Consider the following 26817-nt stretch of genomic DNA (forward strand, 5'->3'; position numbering starts at 1 on the left):
CGCCTGCGAATGAGATCTTTGCAGTGGGCACTCAAGATGCAATGGTCGCAGTCCTCCGGCAGGATGTCGGACCCGATTCAGGTGCCGCCCTCGGTCGCCCGGGACCTTCTGTGGTGGGCCGTCGAAGGCAACTTGATGAAGGGGGCTCCGTTTTGGCTTCCCTGGCCGGAGGTGACGATCGTGTCGGATGCATCCCTCACGGGATGGGGAGCTCATGCCAACGGGCTGACAGTCAGCGGTCGTTGGTCTCCGTCGGAGTCCAGACTCCATATCAATCTGTTGGAGCTGAGGGCCGTCAGGCTAGCCCTGAGGGCTTTTCTGCCGACTGTGCGAGGGAAGAATGTCCTGATCCTGACGGACAACACAGTGGCCATGCACTACCTCAACAAAAAGGGGGGGGCAGGGTCACTTCCTCTGTGCAGGGAGGCGATGCAGCTCGAGTTCTGGGCCATCCAGCAGGAAGTTTCGATCTCGGCAGTTCATCTGGCCGGAGTCGAGAACGTGACGGCGGACGCTCTGAGCAGGCAGAGCACGATCTCTCACGAGTGGGAGTTGGCTCAGGAGATTCTCCTGGAGATCTTCGCCCTTTGGGGGACCCCTCAAGTGGATCTCTTTGCCTCCAGTGTCAACCGGAAGTGCGAAAGGTTTTGCTCGCGGGAATTTCCTCCAAAAGGAGCCTTAGGAGACGCGTTCGTGGTGGAGTGGTCGTTCCCGCTGCTGTACGCGTTTCCTCCGGTCCCCGTCATCCCGCAAGTGCTGCGGAGGTTACGGAAGTTCGGTTCCCGGATGATCCTCATTGCTCCGGCGTGGGCTCGGAGGACGTGGTACCCGGACCTTCTCGACTTGTCCATCTGCCCTCCACGTCGTCTTCCCTACCGAGACGATCTGCTCTCACGGGAGGGGGGTCAGGTTCTCCATCCAGAGGTCGGATCCCTCAACCTTCACGCTTGGCTTCTGAAAGGTTGAGGTATAAGGATTGGGACCTCCCTGAAGACGTGATGGAGGTGTTGCTTTCGGCCCGAAGGCCCGCAACTAAGTCTCTGTACCGTTGCCGTTGGCGTAAGTTCTGCGACTGGTGCAGAGTTCAGAATGTGGATCCTTTTGCATGTGACATCCCCATGGTTCTGTCCTTTTTGCTTTCTTTGGCCCACAGGGGCTTGCAAGTGGGTACCGTTAAGGGTTACCTGGCGGCGCTGTCCATCTTTAAGCGCTCATCTGAAGAATGTTCTTACTTTAAAATCCCTTTAATTTCACAGTTTCTGAAAGGGCTCACTAATGTGTTCCCTCCGTCGCCTTTCCTGGTGCCCGGTTGGGATTTGAACCTTGTTCTTAGGTTTCTTATGGGTGCTCCGTTTGAGCCGTTACATTCTTGCCCTTTGAGGCTGTTGACTTTGAAAACTGTGTTTTAAGTTGCGGTTACTTCCGCTCGCAGAGTGAGTGAGTTACAGGCACTTTCTGTTAAGCCACCCTTCACTGTATTTCACAAGGACAGGGTTGTCCTTCGAGTTCGTCCTTCTTTTCTTCCGAAGGTAGTGACGGAATTTCATTTGGCCCAGAAGATTGTTCTTCCGGCATTCTATCCTCCTCCGCATCCTGGTAAGGAAGAGGAGAGGCTCCATAGGCTTGATCCTAGGAGAGCTTTGAGCTTTTATGTTTCTCGCATGTCCCGGGTCAGAGTGGACGATCAACTCTTTATTGGTTACGCTGGTAAGCGCTTGGGGCAAGCTGTGACGAAACAGACTTTGTCCCGCTGGATTATTTTGGCCATCTCGGAGTGTTACCGCTTGGCGGGCAAGGACCCTCCGGCTGGCTTGCGGGCCCATTCTACCAGGGGCTTGGCTGCATCTACTGCCCTGCAGAGGGGTGTTCCTATTCGCAACATCTGTGATGCTGCCACCTGGGCTTCGGTGCATACATTTGTGCGGCATTATTCCCTCGATTCCATCAGAGGGCAGGATCTGGCCTTTGGCAAGGCGGTCCTTTGCTCTGCTATTTGATTGGCTATTCTAAATTTTGTTTCTAAATTCTTTCCCTCCTCCTTGATTTGGTACTGCTTTGGGAGTCTGTCATAGATATGGAATACGTCGGAGGACCCAATCCCCTCGAAGAACAAGTTACTTTCTTACCTGGTAACGTTCTTTCGATGGGATGGTCCGACGACGTATTCCATATCGCTCCCGCCCTGCCTTCCCCGCTGCAGAATTTCTGTTGCGTTTGCAGCTTACGTTCCGCAAGGCTTTGTGTCGGACTGGCAGTTGACTATTGTCACACGTTCTGGGGGAAAAAACTACAACTGAGGCTACTGGCGTCGTGCGTCCTACTTATCACATCGGATGACGTCGGACGTCGGAGGAGGTCCTCGACGGCGGCGCATCGACGTCATCGACGCAGGACGCAGACGCCGAAAAAGTTTCCGAAGCAGCACAGCTGTGGTGATTACTGTCATAGATATGGAATACGTCGTCGGACCATCCCATCGAAAGAACGTTACCAGGTAAGAAAGTAACTTGTTCGTCTCCCTCAAACTGGACTCACGGACAGTGATGAAAGAGGCTGATAAGGGAGGCAATATTGTGCTAATGGATAGGGAGGACTATTTGGAAATGGCATCCCGACATCTTAATACTCCTGGGTGCTATGAACTAAGAACGGATAACTTTCGAAAATCAGCATTGGAACAAGTTGAAACGCACATACTCAATTGGGATAGGAAAGGATTGATAACGGATGATGAACGCACTTTCTTATGGATAAAAGAACCGGTAACCCCAACCATTTATTTCTTACCGAAAATACATAAACCCTATGAAAGGATACCAGAGGGCCGCCCGATCATGAGTGGGATTGGGTGGGTTACAAAGAACATTTCGGAATACCTGGATTTAATATTCAAACCAAGGGCCATGTTACTTCACTCATATTTACAAGACTCTACCAGCCTTATACGGAAGCTACAAAACTTCACTTGGCAAAGTACCTTCCTTCTAGCGACTCTAGATGTGAAGGCGCTGTACACTTCTATTCAGCATAAATGGGCCATGATTGCAGTTGACTATACTTTCAGGCATGAATCAGCCTCTTATTACAATCATCTGAACATGATTAAAGAAATGTTACATCTTACTTTTGATCTTAATGTCTTTACCTTTGACAACAAGGTATACCAACAGACCAAGGGGGTAGCTATGGGTACTAAATATGCCCCAGCACTGGCAAATATCTTCATGGGGATGTTGGAAGACAAAGCAGTATATTCTGAACCATTTTTCATTGACAAAATCCAATTTTGGACAAGGTACATCGACGATGTTTTCTGCATCGTAGATGGCAGTATAGAGGAATTTCACGCATTTGTGGAAAGGCTAAATCTTAATTGTTTTGATATTCAATTTACTGGAGAATGTAATAAACATCGGATTAACTTTTTGGACTTGACAATATATTCGGAAGGCCAAATGCTACAAACAAGTACATTCAGAAAACCAACTGAAGTTAACTCAATATTACATGCCAAGAGCTGTCATTTTCGACCAACCATTACCAACATACCACTGGGTGAATACATCAGAGCGAGGCGCAATTGCAATAGTAATTCAAAATTTGAAGAGGAATGCAATTTGCTACGACGACGTTTCAGAAAAAGGGGATATGCCCAGAAAGCGATAAGCGAAGCATATAAGAGAACCAAATCGATGCAGCAGCAGGATACTTTGAAACAGAGACAAGGGAGTAACCTAGAATCTAATATGCCAATCGGCTTCATCACGCAATATTGTTCAGACCACCAGAGAATACGTAAACTTTTGAATAAACATTGGTACTTATTAAAATTGGACAGTCATATTGGTGATTTTGTGAGTGATCACCCACGTATTATTTTCAGAAGAGCCAATACACTCAAATCTATCCTCAGCCCATCGTTATTACCGGACATTGACAGCACTACCCAAGATACATGGCTACATAAAGATTCTGGTTTCAGGAAATGTGGTGTCTGTCCACAATGTAAATATGCATATCAACGAACAACGGAATTTGAAGATACTAATGGGAAGCATTGGATCATCAAGCAAGGAATAAACTGCAAAACAACTTTTGTAGTGTATGGTATTATCTGTCATAAACTGTACATAGGTAGTACCAAGAGACAGTTGAGAGTTCGAATCCGTGAACATTTAGCCAAGATTGGCAGTCAAGGCCCATCACTTCCGTTAGCTGAACATTGGCAAAAAACACACCAGTTGCAGCATAAATCGGAAATTAGATTTATTGGTCTAAAACAAGTAACTTTGAACAAAAGAGGTGGTGACAGATTGAAAGCATTACGACAAGCGGAAGCAAGAGCAATTTGCTATTTTAGTTCGACAAACACAGGTCTTGATACAGATAATGAGATGGTTTCATTCCTGTGAGCTCTAGTACATTGCAATCTGGTTTCTCAATCTTCAAACATCATTTTTTATTGTCATTCTAGAAAAGAACAGGGTACAACTTACAATTTGAGGTTACATGTAACCTAGGGTGCTCTAAAGGGATACCGCATCACAATGGATAGTTTATCAGTAAAACACAAACATTAGTCAAGCAGACGGTTTAAGACCTTGAATATTGCGTGGTTATTGGTAGCAGTCGCATACATTTTGTGTATAATTTTTACTAACAATTTCTTTTCAGGTGCAACAGTGCCCCTAAATATGAACAACTAATATTTAGGTAGCAATTTTTTAAGTATTTAAGAAATTAATTCAGGTCAGGAGACAAGCCTATACATACTTTGTTAGTTTTTCTGGTAATTTTCATAACACTTATCCACACGGCGCATGTAAATGTAGAATGCCGTGGGATAGAATGCGGTGTTCAATGACGACGCAAGATTTGCGTCGCCGTGGCAACCGCGCGTAGTGATGACACAGTGTAAGGCGTATTCAGCAAGCACTCGGCTTACCTGCCGACGCGTGCGACTATTTGTGTTCCAGGAACAGGTAAGAGGGGACCGCCTATGTTAGGGCTTACTTTCTGATGGGATCTAGCGTTAAAGGCACTCTAATTATTAACGGATGCAAGGGACAGCAACAATATGAGTTAAATGTTGTGTTTTCCGTATCGAAACATTTTGTCATGGCACGTAGTGGATTACTTATACGGATATATAGTGATGGTTAACTACAATTGTATTTACTACGGTAGTTACAATGGTTCAAATAAATACCTTTTTGTTTGGGGAAAAGTATTATTGTCACAATACGCATGGCATTTAATACATTGTTATATAGTAATGGTTTGTGACCCTTAAGTAAAGTTGCGTTTGCCCGATTGGGAACGGGCTTGATTTACTTGCACGAGTGAAAATACGCAGTTGCTATGGGCAACTTATAAACACACAATTTATGTATAATTTAGCCACTTTGGATGGCAACAACAAGAAACAAGAAGGTCGAGAATGACCAACATTCCAGTAATGCAACTTGAAGTGTAGAAATATTATACTTTATTTGTCCTACCTCCATTTTTTCTTTAGATTGTTACTGGGGATTTTACCCCGTTAATATTACATGGACATCAGTCATATGAACTGGTTACATCCAATTTCGGGTAAGGACATCCATCAAGTGTCAGATTGTTTCAAGGGACTATTGAAGATTTTGGTTAATTTATTCAATGAATTGAAGAACAAAGATTAATAATTGTTTTTTCTTTCTTTCTTTGTTTTGTCTTTTATGTACTTTCACACACAATAATATATTATGATATGCTTGTTTTTTTGGTACACCCATGAATCCTTCCTTTTTGCCCATCCTTGTATCTGTCTAATTTGGCTTATGCTCTTATGCATATTCCTTGGGTATGATATTTGAATGCTGGAATTATGTCTTACTTGACAACGTCATTTATACGAATTGCTTTTTGATTATGATATATTGTATGTTTTATATAATTTTGGGTAGCCCGGATTTGAAAAAGGCTCAGCGGAGCCGAAACATGTTATTTATGGGCTCAACGTTTTTGATGAACAATAAAGCAACAATGATATAAAATTACCTTTATTTGATGGCGCAGAGTCCTGTATTTTCATTAATTTTTTACTGTGTCTGGGACGGTTAGGCTTTTTTACCGTCGTTATACAGTCGACCTGCGACATTTTGGACCGGATTTCTGATAGCTACTTAAGAAATTTCATTCAAACTCTTATTCTGTACGAATAACTTATGGGATTGTAAGGAGTCGCCTTTTCAGAGCAAAGTTCTTTTAAGCCACAGATTAGTAAAAACATTAGTCCAAAATTGCTAATCAAATGTGTTTGTTTGCTAATCAAGAAACATTTAATTAGCAAACTCTGCTAATCAATTTCTGAAAACTTATTTATGCCTTGGGATTCAGACTCAATTTGTGCGCCTTAATGTAGATGCAGAAACCCCAAGCAGATTAGAATATATTTGTCTTGCCTGCCTGCGCCATTGACTAGTGTTAATTTGCAATCAGTGCCACTGCTGCATTGCTTTAAATACATCTTCATTCTTGTACAGCCGGGTGAGATCGAAGGAAGCCACTCAAACTCCTTGTTGAGAAATCCAACCTGTCCAACTGGAGACCCATTTCTTACAATAACATCATCTTGGTCCTATGCTTAAGCAACACGTTGCTCTTGTGCTGAATTAAAAGCCAAATCCCAACATGCTGTGTTGAAATCAGAGCTGGCATTTCCCTCATTTTGTGCCATCAAGATACTGAATCGTCACTGGTATTAAAATAGGTGTGATAATTTCAAAGGCACACTTGAGTAGTACATTTAGAAACTGGCATTGCTTCTCTTAATTTTGTGGCACTCGGATTTGTATGGTTGTGTTCCGCTAGCAGGCCAATTGTGTGTGTGTATAGGAGTTTGCCAATCAATGTATTATCACAATGAACCTTTACAGATGGACATGTGCTGTAAGCAGTGTACAGAGCCTTCACGTTTCCACCTGCCATGCGCAGCGAATGTTATCCAGTCCCATTTTTTCCTCCAATCCCTCGTGTTGATGACTGCCAACTGTCCCATTTCATTGGGCGAGCAGGGCACTTTCAGACAGTTTTGTCTTTTTGTCCAACAGCAATTCATTAAAGTTCTGCATTTTCCATTAAAAGTACTAAGTGAGGTAACCCTCAAGGGATGTGGTCAGTTGATGGTCATACATTTGGACAGATGTGAAGCATGCTGTGTTGGACTACAATACTATTTGTCACACGTGGAAGAGCATCAGAAGCAGTATTGGGGGCATTGATGAAAACAAATCGACAATAGGATCCTCAAACACATTTTTTGAAAGAGATCTCGCCACCACTTCCCATTTTGCGTTCTCAGATGGGAGCAGTAACTAAATCTGTAAATTTGTCCAACTCCAAACAGACTGATTATTTACCTTTTTGCATTCCCTCATTGAATTGCATTCGTCAACGCCTGTTTTTTCATCGAAGTTCGACTATTGTAATGCTGTTTATCAGGGCCTTCCTAAGCGAGATAACGAGAATTTAGAGCTGACTAAGAAGCAGGACTAGTAAAGTTCGAGGCATCTGCACCGGCTTCCTGCAGAAGGGAGGATCTTATTCAGGAGTGCATTCTGAACCACAAGGCACTGACTGGCATTGGCCCTCGGTTCTGGCAACAGTAGTTTTGCCTGTACACCTAAAAGGCATGTCAGCTCTTCAGGCTGGTATATCCTTGTGGTACCTAGTTTTAAAAAAGATGCAATGGGCCCAACACAGTGTGCGGTGCAAGATGCACGCTTATTCATTTTCCTTCCAGGTAGCCTTTATCAAATCTCGTATTATTTTAGTTTTCAGAAAGGTCTTAAAATCTACTATTTCATACCTAGCGCCTATACTATAAAAGGGTTTATCTTAGATATCCTGTATGCCCTGTGCTGGTTCCTCTTCCCTGCTTTTCTCTGCTAGCACCATAAAGTCGCAGTCGTGTAAGGACTGTATATAAACTGTTAATCGATAAATCACATTCCCATACACCCAAAGATTCTTTGCATTAGAGGATAAGAATCTGCTTGCTGATCTATTCAAAATCCTTTCTGATGAGAATCTCTTTGTACCAAAACAGTGGTTCTTCTATGTAGGAGGCAAAAATTCAAGTTGTAAACGACTAGCCAGCCATAAAGTCACTTCTCACCTCAATTCTAGACATACACACAGCACACCAATTCTTAGTCACCAAGAGTCAAATGTCACTTGCCAATGGCTAGTGGCGAGTGCAAATTATGCACCCTGGTATACGTATACCGAGTAAGCCATCCACACATGGTACTTGTATACTTGTTTCTAGAAACTTTGAGGCACTACCTGTCAATCAGTTACTATGAGGCACTGCTAGGTAAACGCCCAACAGACCTAAAACAGAACGCTGCTCTGCAATCAACTTGCACAACAGACCCAGACAATCCTAGCGCCATGAACAAGCGAGGTTCCACTCTGGACACAAAATGCCACTTTTTTCTCTCGCAGCACCTAGAAACCGACAGAACTCGGGTTACTTCCAGTCTGCTCGTATCAACGCAACTGGAAAGCTCTTGCCTTTTTCTTGCTGGCGCCTGCTTCCTTCATTCAGGTCCTCCAGAGCACCTGGAGACTATACAAATGGCAGCTGTGCATGGTCTAAATCCCTATGACCTAACCTATTTAACGAGCGCGTGCCTTAGCATCTCGTTTTGCATGCCACCTGTTCCCACTTGTACAATCGGAAGTGGCCATGTTTCACGAACAGTTGATTTATTTGTACACTTTTAAAAACATGTTGATATGTCAGGATAACTGAACTTTGAGTTATGTGGATTGCATTATTTAGTTTCCTTCGGTGTGAACCAGTTTCCTGGTGTCTGATACGATACTCATTTAAATTGTTATATCGTGGGTGCCCTATATGCTTTTTTTTACACGAGGTTGCGCGTCGCCATTTGCACTGGAGAACTGTACGAAAGTTCCCAAAAGCACAGAACGTTTTCGGACAAATTATTGCTGTGTTTGTGCTCACGTTGCAAGGTTTTGAGAAGTCGAAGCCAATTACTTGTAATCTTCTTTAAAGATTAGACTGCCAGGTTCACTTATCTATGCTGCGGTTTTGGAGGGGAAAAAAAGCCACATGGCGGGTCCAGGCTATTTTATGTTGCTAGTAACAATGGCGCTATTGGACTAGCTCAAGCTTGGGGTCGTTATGCAAATAACCCAGTAAACTGCATCAAAGGGTTTAATAATCCAGTAAAAGCACTCTTCTGAAGGTAAGTGTTCATAAAAGACACAAACGCATCGAGCGCGTTTGATAGATGCCTGGTTACTTTTTCTTTTTTATTTCTGGTGTTTTGTAATGCACCAACTTGTGTCCAAATACTTCAGTACGCAAAGATGGATAGAAAAGAAGGGGACGAGGGTGGATAAGTGGGGGTGCAGATGAGTGTTTCGAAACGGAGAGTATACAAAATAAAGTCGCACTTTTCGCGGTACTGAGAAAACCTATCCTTATCTTGAAACCTCATGTTTACTAATTACTCATGAACTCATTGAATAGGTTTGCATTTTACTCAGGAAATGGGCCATTTGCATGCACAAGTTGGGAGACCGCGCAAGCGGAGTGAAAATCAAACAGTAATGGTATGAATACTACTAATAATCGCGTTCTGACATTACTAATCTATTCCTATCTAGAGTTTAAAGACAGCCAATCTAGAAGAAAACAGTGGATGTTATAACAGAGTAGAAAGAGAGAAAAAGAGGAACTGTTCCACAATATTTCCAATTCAAAACAGGAGTTGAACGTTGATTTGTTAATCACTTTGAAGTGAAGACAGTTCACTAAAAGCATTTATCCTACTATGAAAGATCATGCTTTGTTTTTATTTTCAAAAGTAACATCCATTGTGTGCTGATTTGATTACATTTACTGAACGCTTTCCGAATCGAGCGCAATGCTAAACGAGCTCCAATGCCCTTTTCTTTTGTTCATGTCACTCACTGTAAGACTTATTTGTCAATCTCTAATTTCTTCAACTATATGTGTAAAACCCCTTTCTGTCGATGCCAACGTACAGCTCTGTACCATCTTGCTGCCGCCCCTTAGCCAGCTAAGGTGCTGCACCTTTTAAGGAATCTGCACTCCACCTTCTAACTTTTGTGCCCCACGTCTCATCTTGAAGAACCCCCTGCGTCATTCTGATGCTGCATTCCTAGTGCTGTGTCTAAACCTGGTGATTTCATTTTGTACTGTGTTTTAAGAGTTTGGGGCTTGTGGGAGACATCGGAGTACAAGAAACGAGTAGAAATTCTGACCTGTGCCACGACCAAAACCTGACAAATACCTTGCCCTGCCTCAATGCTCCCTGTCTTCAATGGGCATAAATCCTAGCTACCACCTAAGCATGGCACCTGAGCATGTTGGAGCGAGGTTTGAGGTAATTCTCAGCCTTCCAACCAACATACTAAGGAAGGTGAAATGGGTAACTGTGACCCTCAAGCAGACTATCCCCTGAACCAAAAGTGATTGCCTTCCATAATCCTTGGCGTGTAGCTCATGGTGATGTCTGGTTTTTTTTCCAGACTGACCCTTTCAAACCTGGACATTCCGCCACAGCCATTTCGGTGCGGCTCCCATTACGGTGTGCCACATTGGCCAGGGCCTATATGAGGTAATGTTATCTATATGTAAAGGAGTAGCTTTTTCACAAGGTTATTTCAGATGATGGCGCCATTAGGTTGAATGCAGCTCGGTCTGCATTGATCATACCCTCAAAATCATTGTTCACCCTTTACTAATAATGAACGGATTGACGTGGCTCCTTACAAATTGTAGGTTAATCAACTCCCATCCCCCTTTTAACTACATTCACTAATATGCGTCCCTGTGGTTATCACATTTCCACTATCTCCAGCATGGTACTATTCACACTTTTTCCCCAAACCCGATTATTAAGGTCTGGTAATCCTCTCATTCACAATTTCAGATACACCAATCGCCCACAAAGCATAGTTTAGCCCCTGTTTCATCCTTCTGATCACCTGCTGCGGTCCCTCAGATAGCATCACTGCCCCGCCACCAAAAGCTCAAGCATGAAACCTGGTGATTTACCTCAAGAGCTAACCACCTGTTCCGAAATGCTAGTGTTTTGAATTATTCTTAGAGGATATAATTCTGTTGATGTATTGCCTCATTCCTGGGGGATTTAGTTCAAAAAGGACATGTCAAGGTAGAGAGGAGTGTCCTGGTGGACTTGATTGCAGTTAGAGTAGGATATGGCGTTCTTGGAACAATTGCCAGTGTACACCTCTGACATCCTCTGCAGCGGTTTTCTGTCCGTGAGTGGATTTTCTCCTAAATGCTCGTTATATCCCTGCTAAAAAGATTACCTTAATAGCATAATGAATGGCAGAGAGGGCTTTGAGGGGGGGGGGGGGATTCGTCTGGTCGCCGCTCCTGCAGGCCTTTAGCGATTTGTGTTTTGAAGCTTTGTAATGGAGCATTGGCCCGCCCTTGCACAGGCTGCAAGCTTAGCTCCCACCCAAGCTTAGCTCCCACCCAGACGATCACCTTCATTTGTAATAAACCCTTCCATATATAGTAATGTAAACTACTGGATAGCAATGACAAGTTGCTTGCCTTTATTAAATAAATAATAATAAAAGAAAAGTTGGTCAACAGGCCTTCACTTACCTGGAAGGTTCCTACTGTCGATGCACACTGTATACATGTGATCTACAACAGAGGGATAGTGGGAAGAAGAGAGAGGACAGAACTGGACAAGCAGTACATATTCACATGGGCCTTTACACCCACCCTGTGTTAGACCAAAAGCAATGCCTTGCTTGCTGTGTCCTGCTGTATTGGATCATGCTATGTTTGCAATTTTATGCAATGCCTTCAAAGTTATGATGCGACTTTGCCATGTTTTGTTACTAACAAACAACTCGCCCTCCTACACTAATGCACAACTATATGATATGGCATTTATAACGCGCCTATATACAAGTGTTTCAGGGTGCGACGAGGCAAGGGAGGGGAAACGGAGGGAAGACAGACAGCGATCCTACTTGGCCAGGTGACTTTGAGATCACACAAGTGCAGGCGGGAGGGGAAGGGGAAAAGTGCAGGGGAGAAGGGGAGGGGGCAGTGCAGAACATACGATAACAGTAAAATAAATAAGGAAAATAAAATAAAAGTGCGGCCAGCTATTGGCAAGTGCAAGGGTAGGAGCAGACATCAGGGGTCAAGTGCTAGTAAAGGCTGTAGGGATACAGAAACAGTCCCCCAAGTGCTTGGGTTGAAAGGTGGCACTGCAGGAGTGCAACTAGCAGGGAGGGGACCTGGGCCCGAGATCAGAGGGTAGCCAGGTAACGAGTGCAGTTTCAGATTCAGCCAGGAGATCAGCAGGGGAGAGAAGGAGAGTAAGCAGAAGCAAAGAGCAAGGTCTTGAGGTGCTTCCAGAACCGGAGATGGTGGTACTCAAGTTTCAGAGAGGCAGGGAGGCTGTTCCAGAGGGAGACCCCAGCAGAAGAGAGATCCACCACCAATTCGCTGTTTGGAGAAGCGACTGACGCTGAGGGAGTTGGAGGCGGATGAGCGAAGAGCTCGAGAGGGAAGATATTTAGGAAGAGAGAGTTGAAGGTATTGAGGTCCCAGGCCCCAGAAGGCCTTGTGGACAATGCAGAGGGTGTTGAACGTAATCCTGGGAGCCAGTGAAGAGATTTCAGTCCTGGAGAGGTGCGACTCCTGAGCTTGAGGCAATGGACAAGTCTCGCAGTCCTGTTTTGGATGAGTTGCAGAGGGCGGAGAGTAGAGGCAGGCAGATTTAGAAAGAGGCTGTTGCAGTAGTCCAGCCTAGAGAGAACCTGAGCGCTGGAGACCGTGAGCTTTTGGGGGGGGGGAGGAGAGAAAAGGAAGAATACCTCTGAGGAGGTGCAGGTGGTAGTGTGGCTTCTTAGAGGCGTCAGAAATGTGAGGAGAGAAGGAATGGGTGGATGACCCAGAGGTTTTTAGCCTCACATGTGGGTGCAGGAAAAGGGCAGAGAGAGGCCGGCCAGAGAGTGATGGGAAAGGAGGGAGCAGGTGTGCGGATGAGGAGAATTCCAGTCTTACTGGCATTAAGGCAGTGGTCCTTGGCGGCACACCACTCCTGGTGGTGCTTTTTACACTTGCACCCAACACTTGCTTCATGCCACTCAGTCCTTAAAATATTGCAAGTTCGAACACGCCCAACCTTCATCTTCATCTTCTTGGACTTTCACCTTTCACACTGACCAGTGCGCCAAATCCTACCCATGCTAGTATCCACGCAGGCCACGGAAATATTTCCAAATTTCTTCCAGAATCAAACAACCCGACCTTCTAGGCACATCAGCCTGCAAAACACATATCACCATCTGTTCACCTTGCTATCCCACTAACCCCCAATGCCATAGACCCCACAACGTAACTCCTCATTATATTCTGTACTCTCTGGACACGTCTTGGTCCGGTTGGACCACTGCGGTGGTGACTTGGGGAAATATTAAAAATGTGTCACATTTTGCTATGTTCGTAATACCAGTGGTAGAAAGGGAAACAAGTTACTTTTTAAACCTGCCCTCCATCGTGCAGGGATGGGAGGTGCATGTTTTATGCGCCGGGCTGAGAGGCAGAGTCCCAATCCAAGTCGAGCAGCACCTAGTCTCTTCAAGAATCCCAATCCAGGCGACTTGCAAGAAAGCAGTGAGCATTTTGGGAACATTACAATTAGCGCGTTTTAAATGGGTCCGTGATACTGATTCAGTATATAACCCTTCTGATGACGGCAAATTAGCTCTGCTCTACATTTCATTTGTCTCAATTCTCACCGTAACAGAAACTTGTCTGTAAATTGCAAGACTTGTAACCCTTTTTGGGCAGCTTGCTCACAGGGTGTGAGGATTGGGCTGTTTCTTCTCGGGGATCTCAAGTTAAACATTCCTTATCGCTTGTGCAAGACATCTGAAGCCTGCTTGTGGCTGAGAGTGCCTAAGGAGATTTGGGGACTGCTGACCTATACAAGCACCGGGCTTGTGGCTTGGGACAAAATGGCACTACAGCAAAACATTTATTTTTATTTTTTTTAATGTTTTTTTTTTTAGTGTAGTTCGGTCCCATTTGCTACCCTCCATACTATAAATCCATCAAATGTCAGTGTTCGAAATTAATATTGGATAAGCAAGCGCTGAAAGCAGCTCTTGGGTATCCAGCATTAACCAGTGACCAAGAGCTACCACTGCGGAACGAGGAGCTAGTACATAGCGTTCCCCAAATGTAACTTTCACATAATATGCAAACATATAATTCTGTCCCTTTTATAGCTCCTTATGCTTTCAATAGTGTATAGATGTGTACTAATGTTTGTTTTTAGATTTTCCAAATGCACAGATAAATTCACATAGGTGTTTGTTCGGCATCTGTTGCCCTGGGAAGCCAAAAGTAGCTCCAGGTAGCTGTTGCTGTCAAGCTAACCATGCTCTTCTATGCTACAAGCATGAGCTAGATAGTTCCCAGCTCCCCTCAATTTCGAACCCTGTGTAGTGCTATTCCGTTTCTCACATGCTTCACTTTATAATTTATAGTTAGGCAGGATCAGCATCAAATACTTGGAAATTGTGCTCCGTCTTTTGTACCAGATTCAGCTGTGAATATTTCCATCCCTAGAAGTGTATTGGAGATCCTTACGATCTGTTCAGTTGCAAAGGGATTCGCGCACCTCCTTGAGTTCTACATGTCAAGAACATGGCTCAGGCTTTCGGCTTTGGGATGCTTCGGTTATCCCTAGAATGTATCAATAAAGGGACTCGTTTTCTGGTCCAAGAATGTGCCCTGGATTTCTTCTTGGATGAAACTGTTACCAAATGTATAAAAACGAAACTAGGTGCTGATTTTATTTATTAATTTATTAACTTACTAGGCACTTATACAGTTTAGCAAAACTGTTTCGAAGCTCCCACAGGGCAAACAGGGTGCGGGCAGGGGAAGGTAGACAATGAAATACAGCAAGGATAAATAAATGCATTAATAGTACAACAAATAGTGAGAATAAAGAGAAAGGGATACAAACCTAATATGCCTTGAGTGTACAGAACGTCCAAGTGCAGGGTGGAAAAGGGGGAGGGGGGGGAATAAGGTGCTTAGAAGCTCATGGAAAAGTGCTCAGGGTCAGTGGTAAGAGGAGAAGAACATAAGTGTGTAACTTAAGTGCAACCACCCATGGGTCGGGTGAGCCCACGGAAGTGCAGCAGAAGACAGCGGCTGGGATGAGAGATGTGGAGGTGCGGGGGTTGGAGGGTGTCAAGGCCCCGATTATTTTAGATGCAAGTACCAGCTGGGTAATGAAGCGTACCTACATCAAATAGAACCCTTACATGCAAGACGGCTGTACATTAAATTCAGATTGGGCATCCTTCCTTTGGCAATCTTCTCCAGTTGTAATGGGTCGGATAGGGATAATTTCCCATATTGCAAACATTTTAAGGGAAAGCCGGAACATTTTCTATTTGTATGCCCTTTGCATAGCTCAATAAGAAAAACAAACGTAAAGATACGTTTACAAAATCAAGATGTGAGGCAGATAACTGTCCATGTCATTGTGCAGATCCATCCAGGACCCTGATGTTATGTATGTTGTGTTGTATTTTGTGTTGTGGGGCATGCTCCTGTATAGAGAGATTGGTAAATCCTGCAGTATAATATGAACAGTTTAAGGGTTGTGCTCTTTAATTCCACTGTAGTCGTTTTTCATTTCCACAATGTTCGATTAAGCTATAATTCTGCTGAATAAATGTTTGTGTTATGATTTCTACGGGAGGCCCAGGAAAGCGACGGCCCTTCGTTCTGACCACACCAGCCACACAAAGAAATAAACATGTGATTGGAGGAGACGAATGGAAAGGTGGGGGGACACCACCAGGATACTCACCCTAAACTGTAGAATAGAAAACCAACAAAACAGGGATTACTACACCTGACCCACGGAAGATCATTCTATTCCTCCCTCTCCCAAACCCCTGACCAACCTCTGTGTTGCTGAAGAAAAGCAGGAAACCTAGTTTAACCTCAGAGGGGAGGGAAGTTCATAGGTCGGGAAAATCAGTACCCTTGCCACAAGGGGGGAAAAAAGTCCCCTGTCCAAACTAGTCTAATCTGACCCTGCCACTATCATAACTAAGGCACAGGAAAATGTCTCCCTTTTCCCATTGGCTGCTTCTCAGAAAGTCAACTTTAGTAAAGTATTCACAGGTAGTTGTTGGCAACTACTTTTATCAAGTTGTATAGTTCAGATATTTGGCTCTTCAACTTTTCAACCGTGTCTTTTACATGCGAGTTCCCTCTGTTTTGCTCTTCTCTTTTGCGACCTTTGTTTCTGTTCCCCTCTTCCCTAGGGGTAATTGCGTTATTACCTTGTTCATTAAACTTGAGACTTCCACTACTTGGCACTCGGTCACTCTTTGGACCTTATGTCAGTCCTTCAGCTTCTCCAATCTCAAATTCTCCCAAGCATAAGATACCCAGCCTTGCACTCCAGCTTTCTTTCTGCACCAGAAGCTGTGCGTCGCTGCCTCCTTCAGCTCAGCTCTCACAGTAGATTTTGCTTTCCTGGGCTTCTCACTCCCAGGTCTCCTCCTCTCATACATATGATATGGCCCTGGGACTTCCCTGGCAGAGAGTCAAAGTCCCTCTTCTCTGTCCTGCTCACACTCTTATTACTCGAGTGGTTTTCTTTGTTTTCTTCGTCTCATTATTGCATAGGTATCCGTTTTCAGATTTACTCGAGGGTTCTACATGTCGATGACAAATCTCAACTTGTTCTTTGTGTTTTCTTCTGGTAGTTGTTGGTAGTGATGGATTATAGGTGGGTTGGTTCAGGAGTTCCTCATCGGAAGTCCTCCTCTCCACAGGGGGAGTCTCTCCTGGTGAAGTCCTGCTTGCCTCTACCCCTACGGAGGGTATTGCGTAGCAGGCTCACCTCCCTAGCCTCACAGGGAAAGGCTCCCTCCAGGGAAGAAGTGACTGATGCAATTCGTCACACAGGCCAAAGTTCTATCATCAGGTAATTCAACAGAGTTCCAAAAAACGCCCAAACCAGCACAGGGAATCCAGAAACAAATCCAGTTTACAGCTACAACGAAAGCTAGAACATGAAAGAGTTGGCTACCCAGGATACAGGGCAACATTGAGAAGTGCTTCTCTGTCCTGCCAAGCGGTTCTTATCCTGGAAGTGATTTCATGCACATGCGTCGGTCGCGTGAGCTGTGAGGGAGCGCAGCCATGGAATGTTAGGGTTTGTGGTGCCCCCATGCCGATGCTCCTTGAAAGGCCATTGAAGCTGCCAGGGAACCCTGGTGCGATTCCAGTGTTCCACCCAAGTGTTTGCCGCTGCCTGACATTTTTTAAATCAACTTTTAAAGTTTAAATTGCGGATCTTATTTTTCTTGTTTATACGATGAAATGCACATTTTATATATTATAGTGTGTAAATTTGTAAATTTGTTGTATGTTTTTTGCACTGATGGAGTCCAATCCAATATGAAGCATATTATGTAAGATTAATGCTTGCCAGCGTTGATCATAAGATGAACATCAAAGTGCATACATCTTTTGGATATACCTACCGTCGGGTGTGCTGCTGCAGCTGAAAACATGTTGCCAATCACACTGGCTGCTGAGCCGCTCTATCTGTTACAGAATTTGATTGGCTGGAGAACGTGATTTATACTGTTTCATGCAATAACACTGGTTGTATGTCTGGCCTCTGCATCCCTCTCCCATCTCAACCACTGGAGAACCGGTTCTCTTTGGACTCCCTGTTAAAACTGCCTGCATGTCCTGGTCCCCGATCTGACCGAGTCTCTCGCTGTTAGTTGTTTGGGACCATGACCCAGTTTGTGTCGCCTCTTGAATGTGACAGGACACCCTTGGTTTTGACGCTGCAGAACACTTCACTATATAACGACAGACATTTCGGCTCTGAGATAGCTCATTAATTTGAGCACCTGCTGCAGAGAATCTGTGTGAGACTTCCAGGCCAAATTTTTAATTGTGTGGCCAAAATAGCTTTTAGTCCTCACGTACAATACAATGAGTTGTTTTGAGTTGAGTACATGTGCAAACATAGATAGTTTAATTTTGTGCTATGTGAGTGACCCTCTTTAAGGCATAAATTAGATATAAAAAATTGATTATCATAGATTTATTAGCAAACGGACCCATTTGATTAGCAATTTTGTACTAATATTGTCAGTGTCACCAGAAGTTATTTGTACTCGAGACATGAAATGAGCAACAATACAGCAGTTTTGCGAACTACTCAAATTAAGACATTAGTGACCGGAGTCGGACCTTGCAAATTCTTTAAAATTCAGCTAGACCTGCAGGTTGGGTAACTTAGTTTACCTATTCAACCTAATAGAAATGCACTCGACCCTTTGCAACGGAGGACAACACATTTAAAATGAGATTTCTGTAAAATGGTGCATGTCACTACAAACCCGCTTTGTTTGGCACACTGCTTCCACCCAGAGGCCAGCCATGCACAGTGAAACTTGTATTTGATATTTACTGCAAACAAAGTAAATGTTTCAAACATCTCTTGCTAACGCTTCTCGCCCTTCATAATATCTACTTGACTGCGAATGGATGAAAAGACTTGGCGAGCCCCTGATGAGTATCTGTCAAATGTAAAAGGTTAGCTGAATCAATGGACACAGATATGATAAGGCTCTGAAAACAATTCCGCCAGCTGTCTTCTGCAGGTGGTAATATATAATGCAATCATAAAGCAGAGCAAGCTCTGGATGCCAACTACAGTGTTTGGTATTGCAGTAGATCTGTAGATGTACAGACTGGATGGAACTATTGATCACTACTTTGCGTAATCATCTAATTAGCTTTGTGAATTAATTATGTTAGAGGAAAGAAAGACTACTCAGTGGATTTCGTAGCAGGCAGAGAACTGGGCAATCCAGGTGGAATATTGTAGTTTGTGGACATCCTACTTTCAGGGTACCTGGTATAAAGCAACATGGTGATAACATAGAATGTCAGAGTATGGGATCGCTCATGGGTTGACCACCAGTTGCAAGATGTAGGCAACCTGCAGGTTACAGAACTATGTTTGCCATCAAAAGCATTTGATCATGTCATTATGATCCATCTTCCCCAACAATATACTATGAAATGTATATAGACTAACCAAAACTTTACTGTAAAAGATGGAGATGATGCAGTGTTTTACTGTAGCTATACTGTAATTATGCATTATGTAAAAACATACGAATGGAATTGCATGACTGTCTTTTAAAAAGAATATAAAGTTAACACATACTGGACTTATAAGGTATAGAAAGCTTAATAAAAGTATCATCCCAATTACTTCTGGTTTGCGATTATTTGAAAAAGAAATTCTTGCCCAGCACTCCCACACATGCCGTTGGCACTTGGAATGAAGGAGAAGATGAATATTGCAGTTTCTCTCCATTAGCACTTGAAGTTAAGAGGGTGAAGAGAGTAGCGAGGGCAGTAGAGAAAAGCAGGTTGGTTTGTGTTTTCATTGAAGAGGGAAACTTAAATAGCTAGCTTTGCTACACAAGTGTCCATTTGATTAGCAAACCTACAGAATTGCATAGCAAATTGCTATTCGACTCTGCTTATTTTATGCCTTGCTCTTTATTAATATGATTAAAATGTAGCAGTGGCCACCGTAACTCATGAATGTCTTTTCCTGAATTCCTCCTCCCTTAACTCTACAATGCACCCATTTGAACCGGGAAGAGCCTTGAGGTCCTCTGCGCCCCTTCTACGTGAATCTCCCAGATGTCATTTAAAATCTGCTGACAGTTGAACCTTCTCGTTTCAAGGTCTGGACAGTTGGCTTAATCTTCCTTACAAGCTTAAAGCACAACCACACTTGTATAGTTATAAAAAATTAAAAGCTCTTCTTTCTGCACTTTTTGCATTACTTGAAATGTTACCCCATTTTTCATGTGTGTGGCTGATTGAAGATTTTGTTGAAATAGACGTCACATATACTGATCTCGTATGCGAACTCTGTAGTACACTTAATGGAAATTAATTCAAAAATACATTCACAAAACAGAATTATACTTCCAGGTTCATAAAAAAAACGAATCCATAAATTACTTTAAGACGAGTAAAGTTTATCAAATATTTTGCATGAAATCTAACAGCAGTGTATTAGAATATTTTACATATAATACATTTCTTTAAATACAACAAATGTAGACACAACTTTGCATGAATATCGGAACCTTTCCAAATATTGATTCCAATTACCAATCAGTCAAAGAAACCTAATCAAAGTAATTCCAAAATAAGTTGCGAAAAACGAATATCTTATGAAATGCAGTCCTCAATGTGTTTTGTTTAGATAAACCCTTTTTAAAGAGGATAGGTCTTCCCAAAATGCATGTGGTAAAGAAGTATAAAAAAGTTTAAATTAATATTTTGATCAATTAACCTCATACTCTTGCACAACAATGGATCCATCAACTGGTCATCTAACCTCAACAATTCCGATGAACCATTCACCCAGTGTGTCAGAAGTGCAAGTCAAATCACTCATTCGCCAGCAATTAATGATGTATGTATAATCTTCTTCTCTTCTGTTTTAATCTATAAAGACAACGATGTCTAAAAATGTGTCGATTACTATCCAAGATAACAAAACGCACAAAAAGCAGGTTTCAAAATGTATATAACATTAAGCTCATACCTAATTCTTTATGGTAAGTGAACCTTTCCTGGATTTCTCAATCCAAAATCTTAATTCTTCGTAGAGATCTTTGAAAAATCCACATACTTGTAGACAAACTGTTCTTATTGTCACAAAATGTATCCTTCAATCTGGCAACATAAGTATCAATCAAAAATCTCAATACCTTGATCACGAGGGTGGCCAGTTCTACTCAAATCGGAGCGCTATGCAGCCAAACCTTCTCTCGGTTTTGGTAATTTTAAATAGAGTAAATTGATATTCAATGCTTTTTTTAATGCAATACTTTCAGTGCTGTATCGAACAAAGTAATGTAAGAAACAACTCCATTCCCAATCTTCATTCATGCCTTTTGGTGCCAGTAGGGACAGTCTATCCAAAAGGTTTCTCACTGGGACAATAATCTTTGAGCATTTGCCCCTCTTCTCTGTACTTGTACGTGCTCCAGAATGACAAATTGCTTTTGACTCACATTTTGGCGGTACCAATTAAAATGAATAGCTACTGGTGGCTTTTTATTATTGGTCTGTACACTGGATTTTTATTTCTGACCATTTCACTTTCGCTTTCCTTGTTGTAAGTCCCACATAGTATAGGCCACAGGGACATTTAATTGCATAGAGCACATTGTTTGAGACAAAAGTTGTTGACGAACATGGATACATATTTATGCTGGTTTATGGGTGCTAAATCTTTTCACCTTTAATCAAGTTATGGCAGTAGTGAAAGTTTAAACATGGACAAATTCCTCTTTTCCTAGTTGTCCCTCTCCAATTGAAGATTACTCTGGTCGTTTAACACTTTAATGCTCTCGGGCCAGCTCAACAATATAATATAACATAAACATTGCAATGGATGTACTTATTTATGCCCATCTGTCACAGAGCTTTGTTGGGCCGACCCTTCTGCTTGCCCTGCTCTGACGTAGTTAGGTTGACAATTAACTGCGACACAGAATGGGACCATTTATATTCACGTACACTTTAATTTTGAGATGCATTGTTTGGGAGCATGCCCTGTACAATGCTATTCATTATCATTTTGTTTATTGAGATGCCATTAATTTCCCATTTAAATTGCAGAAAAAAGGATGAGTCACCCATCATATGTGGCTTTTATGCCTTTTACACTAGATGCACTTTGTATTAGACTGTGCTTTTCTTACAAATGAGAAGGGCACACAATTTTTATTTTCGGGGAAATGGGACTTGTTTTCGGAATGGCATATGGTTTGTTTGTGTATCCTTTGGCACTGGGAATAACTTCCAAATGTTTTTTTTAATAAAAATGTACACCATTAGCAGAAACTATGAGAAGAAAAATATTAAAATCCAAATTACTTATTACATTTTGTTTTGTAATACAGACGTTGTTAAGCTTGTTGTGTGAAACACCCACAGCAATACCCTATTTTCTTATTTCGATTCTTTGTTTTTGCAGAATTTACCATGGGTTGCGTCAAAAGCAAAGACAAAGGCCCCTCCCTGAAATATAGGACTGAAAATGCTCCGGAGCCCGAGAATGTGCACATTAGTCAGTATGGGGGAGATCCCACTCAAGGACCGCAGACGCCAGCAACAAAGGGACCACCTGCCAATTTCAACAGCCATTCCATGACGCCGTTTGGAGGATCATCTGGGATGACACCTTTTGGGGGAGCATCGTCTTCATTCTCGCCTGTGCCAAGTCCATATCCTACTGGTCTTACGGGTAAGCTTGTAATGCACTTGTCTTCTGGTTGCGCTGATTCGATTTGACAAGCACAACATATTTCTCAACAAATCATCCTCCACATGGTTCGTACAATATAGTTCAACTTATCTAACTATATATTGCTTAAATGAAAATCCCATACATGGAGTAACATTACATGCTGATGGTATGGTATATGTTTATTGGAATCCGCTGCGTTTCCAATTCCAAAATAGAATGATGATGATTCAAGGTGACAAAGAGCACAATTAGATGGAGATTCCCTAGTTTCTGACCATGCAAAGCCTTTAGAGAAAGGGTTCTTTAACCTATTACTGAACTTGTACTTTTTCAGCATGAATTTGTTTTTGGTTCACACGTTGAGCATGGTCCTGTCATCTAGTGGTTAGGTCTGGAAACATGTAGTGTTTACATTTTGGCCCATGCCTTGAACCATCTTCAGGTTTTATTTCTCTGATCTAGGTTTCAGTCCAAAACTGCAAAGCTGGAGGAAAATATTGGAAAGGGGGAGTTTTTTTTAACCACGCCATGTCTTGGGAAATTCCTTTTTTTGGTCTAATTGCATAATTTGAATATATGTTACACTTAAACGATGTGTATGATACTATGTTCAGTTATGAAGGTATCCCCCTGTTGTGGAAAATGGTTCCAAGTGTGTAGGTACGTACATGTGTGTAACAAACTGCACAAGTGTTAGAAATGTCTTCCCAAAAATATGTCCTAGCCAGAGAAACGTGTTATGCAAAATATGGTGCTCAGCCGGACTTCCTTTACTGGACTGTTGAGCAAACTATAAAGACATGATACTTTGCACGTGAAGAGGTTGCTCTCGCTTCCAGCACTGCTTAACCTCAATCATTAGAGACTGAAATGGGTCAAAGCCGATTTGAGAATAATTCTCCGAAACATGTTAAGGTGGATCTGGGGTGATGATCACCATCCCTTATCCTGTTCTTCTGACTCCACGTCCTCTTTGTGTAAAGCCTCAAACATTACTCCACCAACAGAACCTTCAGAGGTGGAGTTGAGAGGGCCCCAGTTCCTGCCCCTACCCCTTGTACGTGGCTGTATAACAGCAGTATTACTGTCTGTCACCCCATGCCGGTACAGCACCATTCTGGCCAATGTTTTTCTCTTTCCATTGCAGGACCTGTCACCCCCTCAGCAGAAAGGGCACTGGTATAAGACACCCTGAGAGAAACCAGGATTGATAACCAAGATGCAGAACCAGCCATGCAGAAACCGGGATAGAGTAGGCTGCTATGTGATCCGCTACGGATCGGACAACCTGGTGAAACCTGCGTGCTCTTCCACAACCACACCCACCATCAATGAACCCAGCCAGCAGAACGGCAGTGCAAGCCCAGATGCAGAACTCTGGGCGAGGCTGAGGTTCATTCAAACATAATGCTTAACTCCAAGGGGGAGGGCACGCATTGGCATCCTCACCAAGCTGACATGCCTGAAAAGCTAGAGGACTCCCACACCAACATGGATGTTTATTGTAGCGGGTGGACATGGCAGAGGAGCAGTGATCCTGCAGATAGAAAGGGGGAAGAGGGGAGTCTTACAACCCCTTCTGAATCTTAACCTGTCTGTAACACCGCTCCAGGGAAAAGAACAGCTAGCGGTTGGCCTGTGGAACTAGGTGTTAAAGTGAACCAATGTAGGGGGGTGGATAAAAGAGAGGGAAGGAAACTGGAGGTATGGGTAACTTGGGTGAGGTCAAGGGAGAAGCCCGAGGACCAAGAGAGAAGTTGGAGGAAGGACGGAGCACAGGAGCTTGGAGATTTGTTGACGTAATGTGCAAGATGAGGTATTCGTTGGTTGGAGAGAGTGGTATTGGAGTTTGAATGTGTGAGTTAAGAGCATGAGTGGTATTAGTGGTAGAGTACGGAGTGAAAGGTGAGTAGTTTGAGGGGAGTCTAGCAGAGGGGTAGTAGTGCTGTGGAGAGGGGAGTAGGTGTTGGCGTTCTTGAGGCCATCTCTGACAAACTATTGTGAGGTAAACCTTGGGAATAAGCCGAATAAACCGTTTCTTTGAGTGCTTTTAGACTTCTTGAAACCCTCACCAGAAATGGTGCTGGAAACGCAAACAGTTAAAAAGAAATCTAAACCAGCCCTGCAGGACTTTTAAAAAGGTTCTCACAGAGCTAAATTGATGGTGGTAGCAAAGATGGAGAGCTACTTTAAGTAGAAACTTGGATGGCTGCGGCTTTAAGGTATGCACTAACCTTTTTAAATAAGGCAACTTTCATTGCTGTTGTACAAATATAGCAGCTGTTGAGAAGCGATGGCAAAACTCATTCAACATCTTTTGCAGCAGAATTACAGGAAAGGAGATAAAGAGGTAAATGGAGGGAAACTAATTTCCTTTAGTGTTTAGATTGTTTTGGTTTCAACACAAACATTAAATCATGCAGGGAACTGGTCTCTCCTTAAGAGGCCATGGCTCATGTCACAGATGGCACAAGAATCACTCCCAGTCTCGGCAATAGTTCAAGGTTTTTTAATGAAGTTCTTTTGGTCCCTAGGGTTGTTCGTTCTCGCTCACTCTTGTGCTCTCGCTCTCACTCTTGTTCTCTTGTTCTCTCGCTCTTGGTCTCTCTCTCGCTCTTGGTCTCTCTCTCGCTCTTGGTCTCTCTCTCGCTCTTGGTCTCTCTCTCGCTCTTGGTCTCTCTCTCGCTCTTGGTCTCTCTCTCGCTCTCTTGGTCTCTCTCTCGCTCTCTTGGTCTCTCGCTCTCTTGGTCTCTCGCTCTCTTGGTCTCTCTCTCTCGCTCTCTTGGTCTCTCTCTCTCTTGGTCTCTCTCTCTCGCTCTCTTGGTCTCTCTCGCTCTCTTGGTCTCTCTCTCTCGCTCTCTTGGTCTCTCTCTCTTGCTCTCTTGGTCTCTCTCTCTTGCTCTCTTGGTCTCTCTCTCGCTCTCTTGGTCTCTCTCTCGCTCTCTTGGTCTCTCTCTCGCTCTCTTGGTCTCGCTCTCTCTCGCTCTCTTGCTCTCTTGCGCCCCCTCTTGCTCTCTTGCGCCCCCTCTTGCTCTCTTGTTCTAACCTCCCGCTCTCTTGTTCTAACCTCCCGCTCTCTTGTTCTAACCTCCCTCTCTCTCTCTCTCTCTTTCGCGTTCACTCTTGTGCTCTCTCTCTTTCGCGTTCACTCTTGTGCTCTCTCTCTCTCTCTCTCTCACGTTCACTCTTGTGCTCTCTCTCTCTGTTAGGAATTCTATCAGCACTTGGTCTCTCTGGCAACGTTGGAGGAACCAAATACTCACAGGGTGTTTAGCCCTTCAAAATGGCGGCGGGTTGGTTTACTACACAGAAGCTCAGGCAATGCTTCAGTTCTTCACACAGTACAGAACAAGGAAGTTGGAGGCAAATTTGTCTGTAGGAGAAACTGAAAGTTGGGTTGCTTTCAGTGGTTAAAAAACATTTTAATCTTAAACAAATTCACAAGAATAAACATTTAACAAAACATCCTAAAACAATTTTAAAGTTAAAGACCATGGAATTGGTAGAAAAAATAGATGGTCATGTACACTTGCAAATACAAATTCCCACTGCTGTGGCTAGGGTGTGGGCGCAAACATTAATTATGAAACATTGTTAAAATCTGGTTTGCTATCTCTTCTCTTCAACCAGAGGCTCTGCACAATACTTTGTAATTGTGTGCATAGGTATAATAACTGTATGGACGTTAAAGAGTAAAAAATCTCAGCATGTTTCAGTTCTTAATGGTTTAAATCCAGAACATTCATCAGGAGTAAGACCCTGGTGTTTGTACAAGCGTCTAGTCTTTGCTAGTGTTTTGACAGAGGGACTTCTATGGAATTGAGTCCTTCCCCTAGCAAAGACAAAAAACTGGAGTGAGTTACTCTGTTTCAGTTTAACTCGTAAAATGAGTGTAACTCCCAATAAAGGTATGAATAATTACCTGTATCTGAGTACTTAGAGGGCGACTTGTACAATGTGACAAGCAGGGAGATGCTCATGCCGTTCTTCCTATGCCTTAATAAATAGAAAAGCATATGTAACTTATGCTTTCAATGTCGCAATGTCACAACAAAACATCCCCATCGGGGTATTTAACCAGTACATGAACCCAGCATTGAGGTTCATTCGGGTATAGAATGGACCCGAAGTAGGAAACAGATATAATGGTGCATCTCACCTATCTCTGCGTTGTGATTAGAAGGGTTGGTGTGGTGTGAGCAGCTGTATTTTCCAAGGTGAAGGCTCATCTATCTGGTAGGTGTCCGATTCCCAAAAATACGGGATGCGCGCAGAGCGCAATTTAAGGGAGACCATAGCTTAGTGTTAGGTGCCATGCGTTGTAAAAACATAACATATTATGGATCACGGTTGG

General features: G+C 43.2%; 1 protein-coding gene across 5 annotated transcripts in view; it reads left to right on the forward strand.

The window, feature by feature from the left end:
* Positions 1–26817, forward strand: part of YES1 (YES proto-oncogene 1, Src family tyrosine kinase) — a 1102642-nt gene that overhangs the window by 294903 nt on the left and 780922 nt on the right. For all 5 annotated transcript variants that reach the window (XM_069620865.1, XM_069620866.1, XM_069620868.1 and 2 more), the window contains one exon: positions 22191–22460. In XM_069620865.1, the coding sequence (XP_069476966.1) occupies positions 22199–22460 (262 nt within the window). In that variant the 5' untranslated portion in view covers positions 22191–22198. The remainder of the gene's footprint in view (positions 1–22190; positions 22461–26817) is intronic.

This window comes from Ambystoma mexicanum, chromosome 5q (assembly GCF_040938575.1).
Source record: "Ambystoma mexicanum isolate Mex_15411 chromosome 5q, UKY_AmexF1_1, whole genome shotgun sequence".
NCBI classification, from domain to species: Eukaryota; Metazoa; Chordata; class Amphibia; order Caudata; family Ambystomatidae; genus Ambystoma; species Ambystoma mexicanum.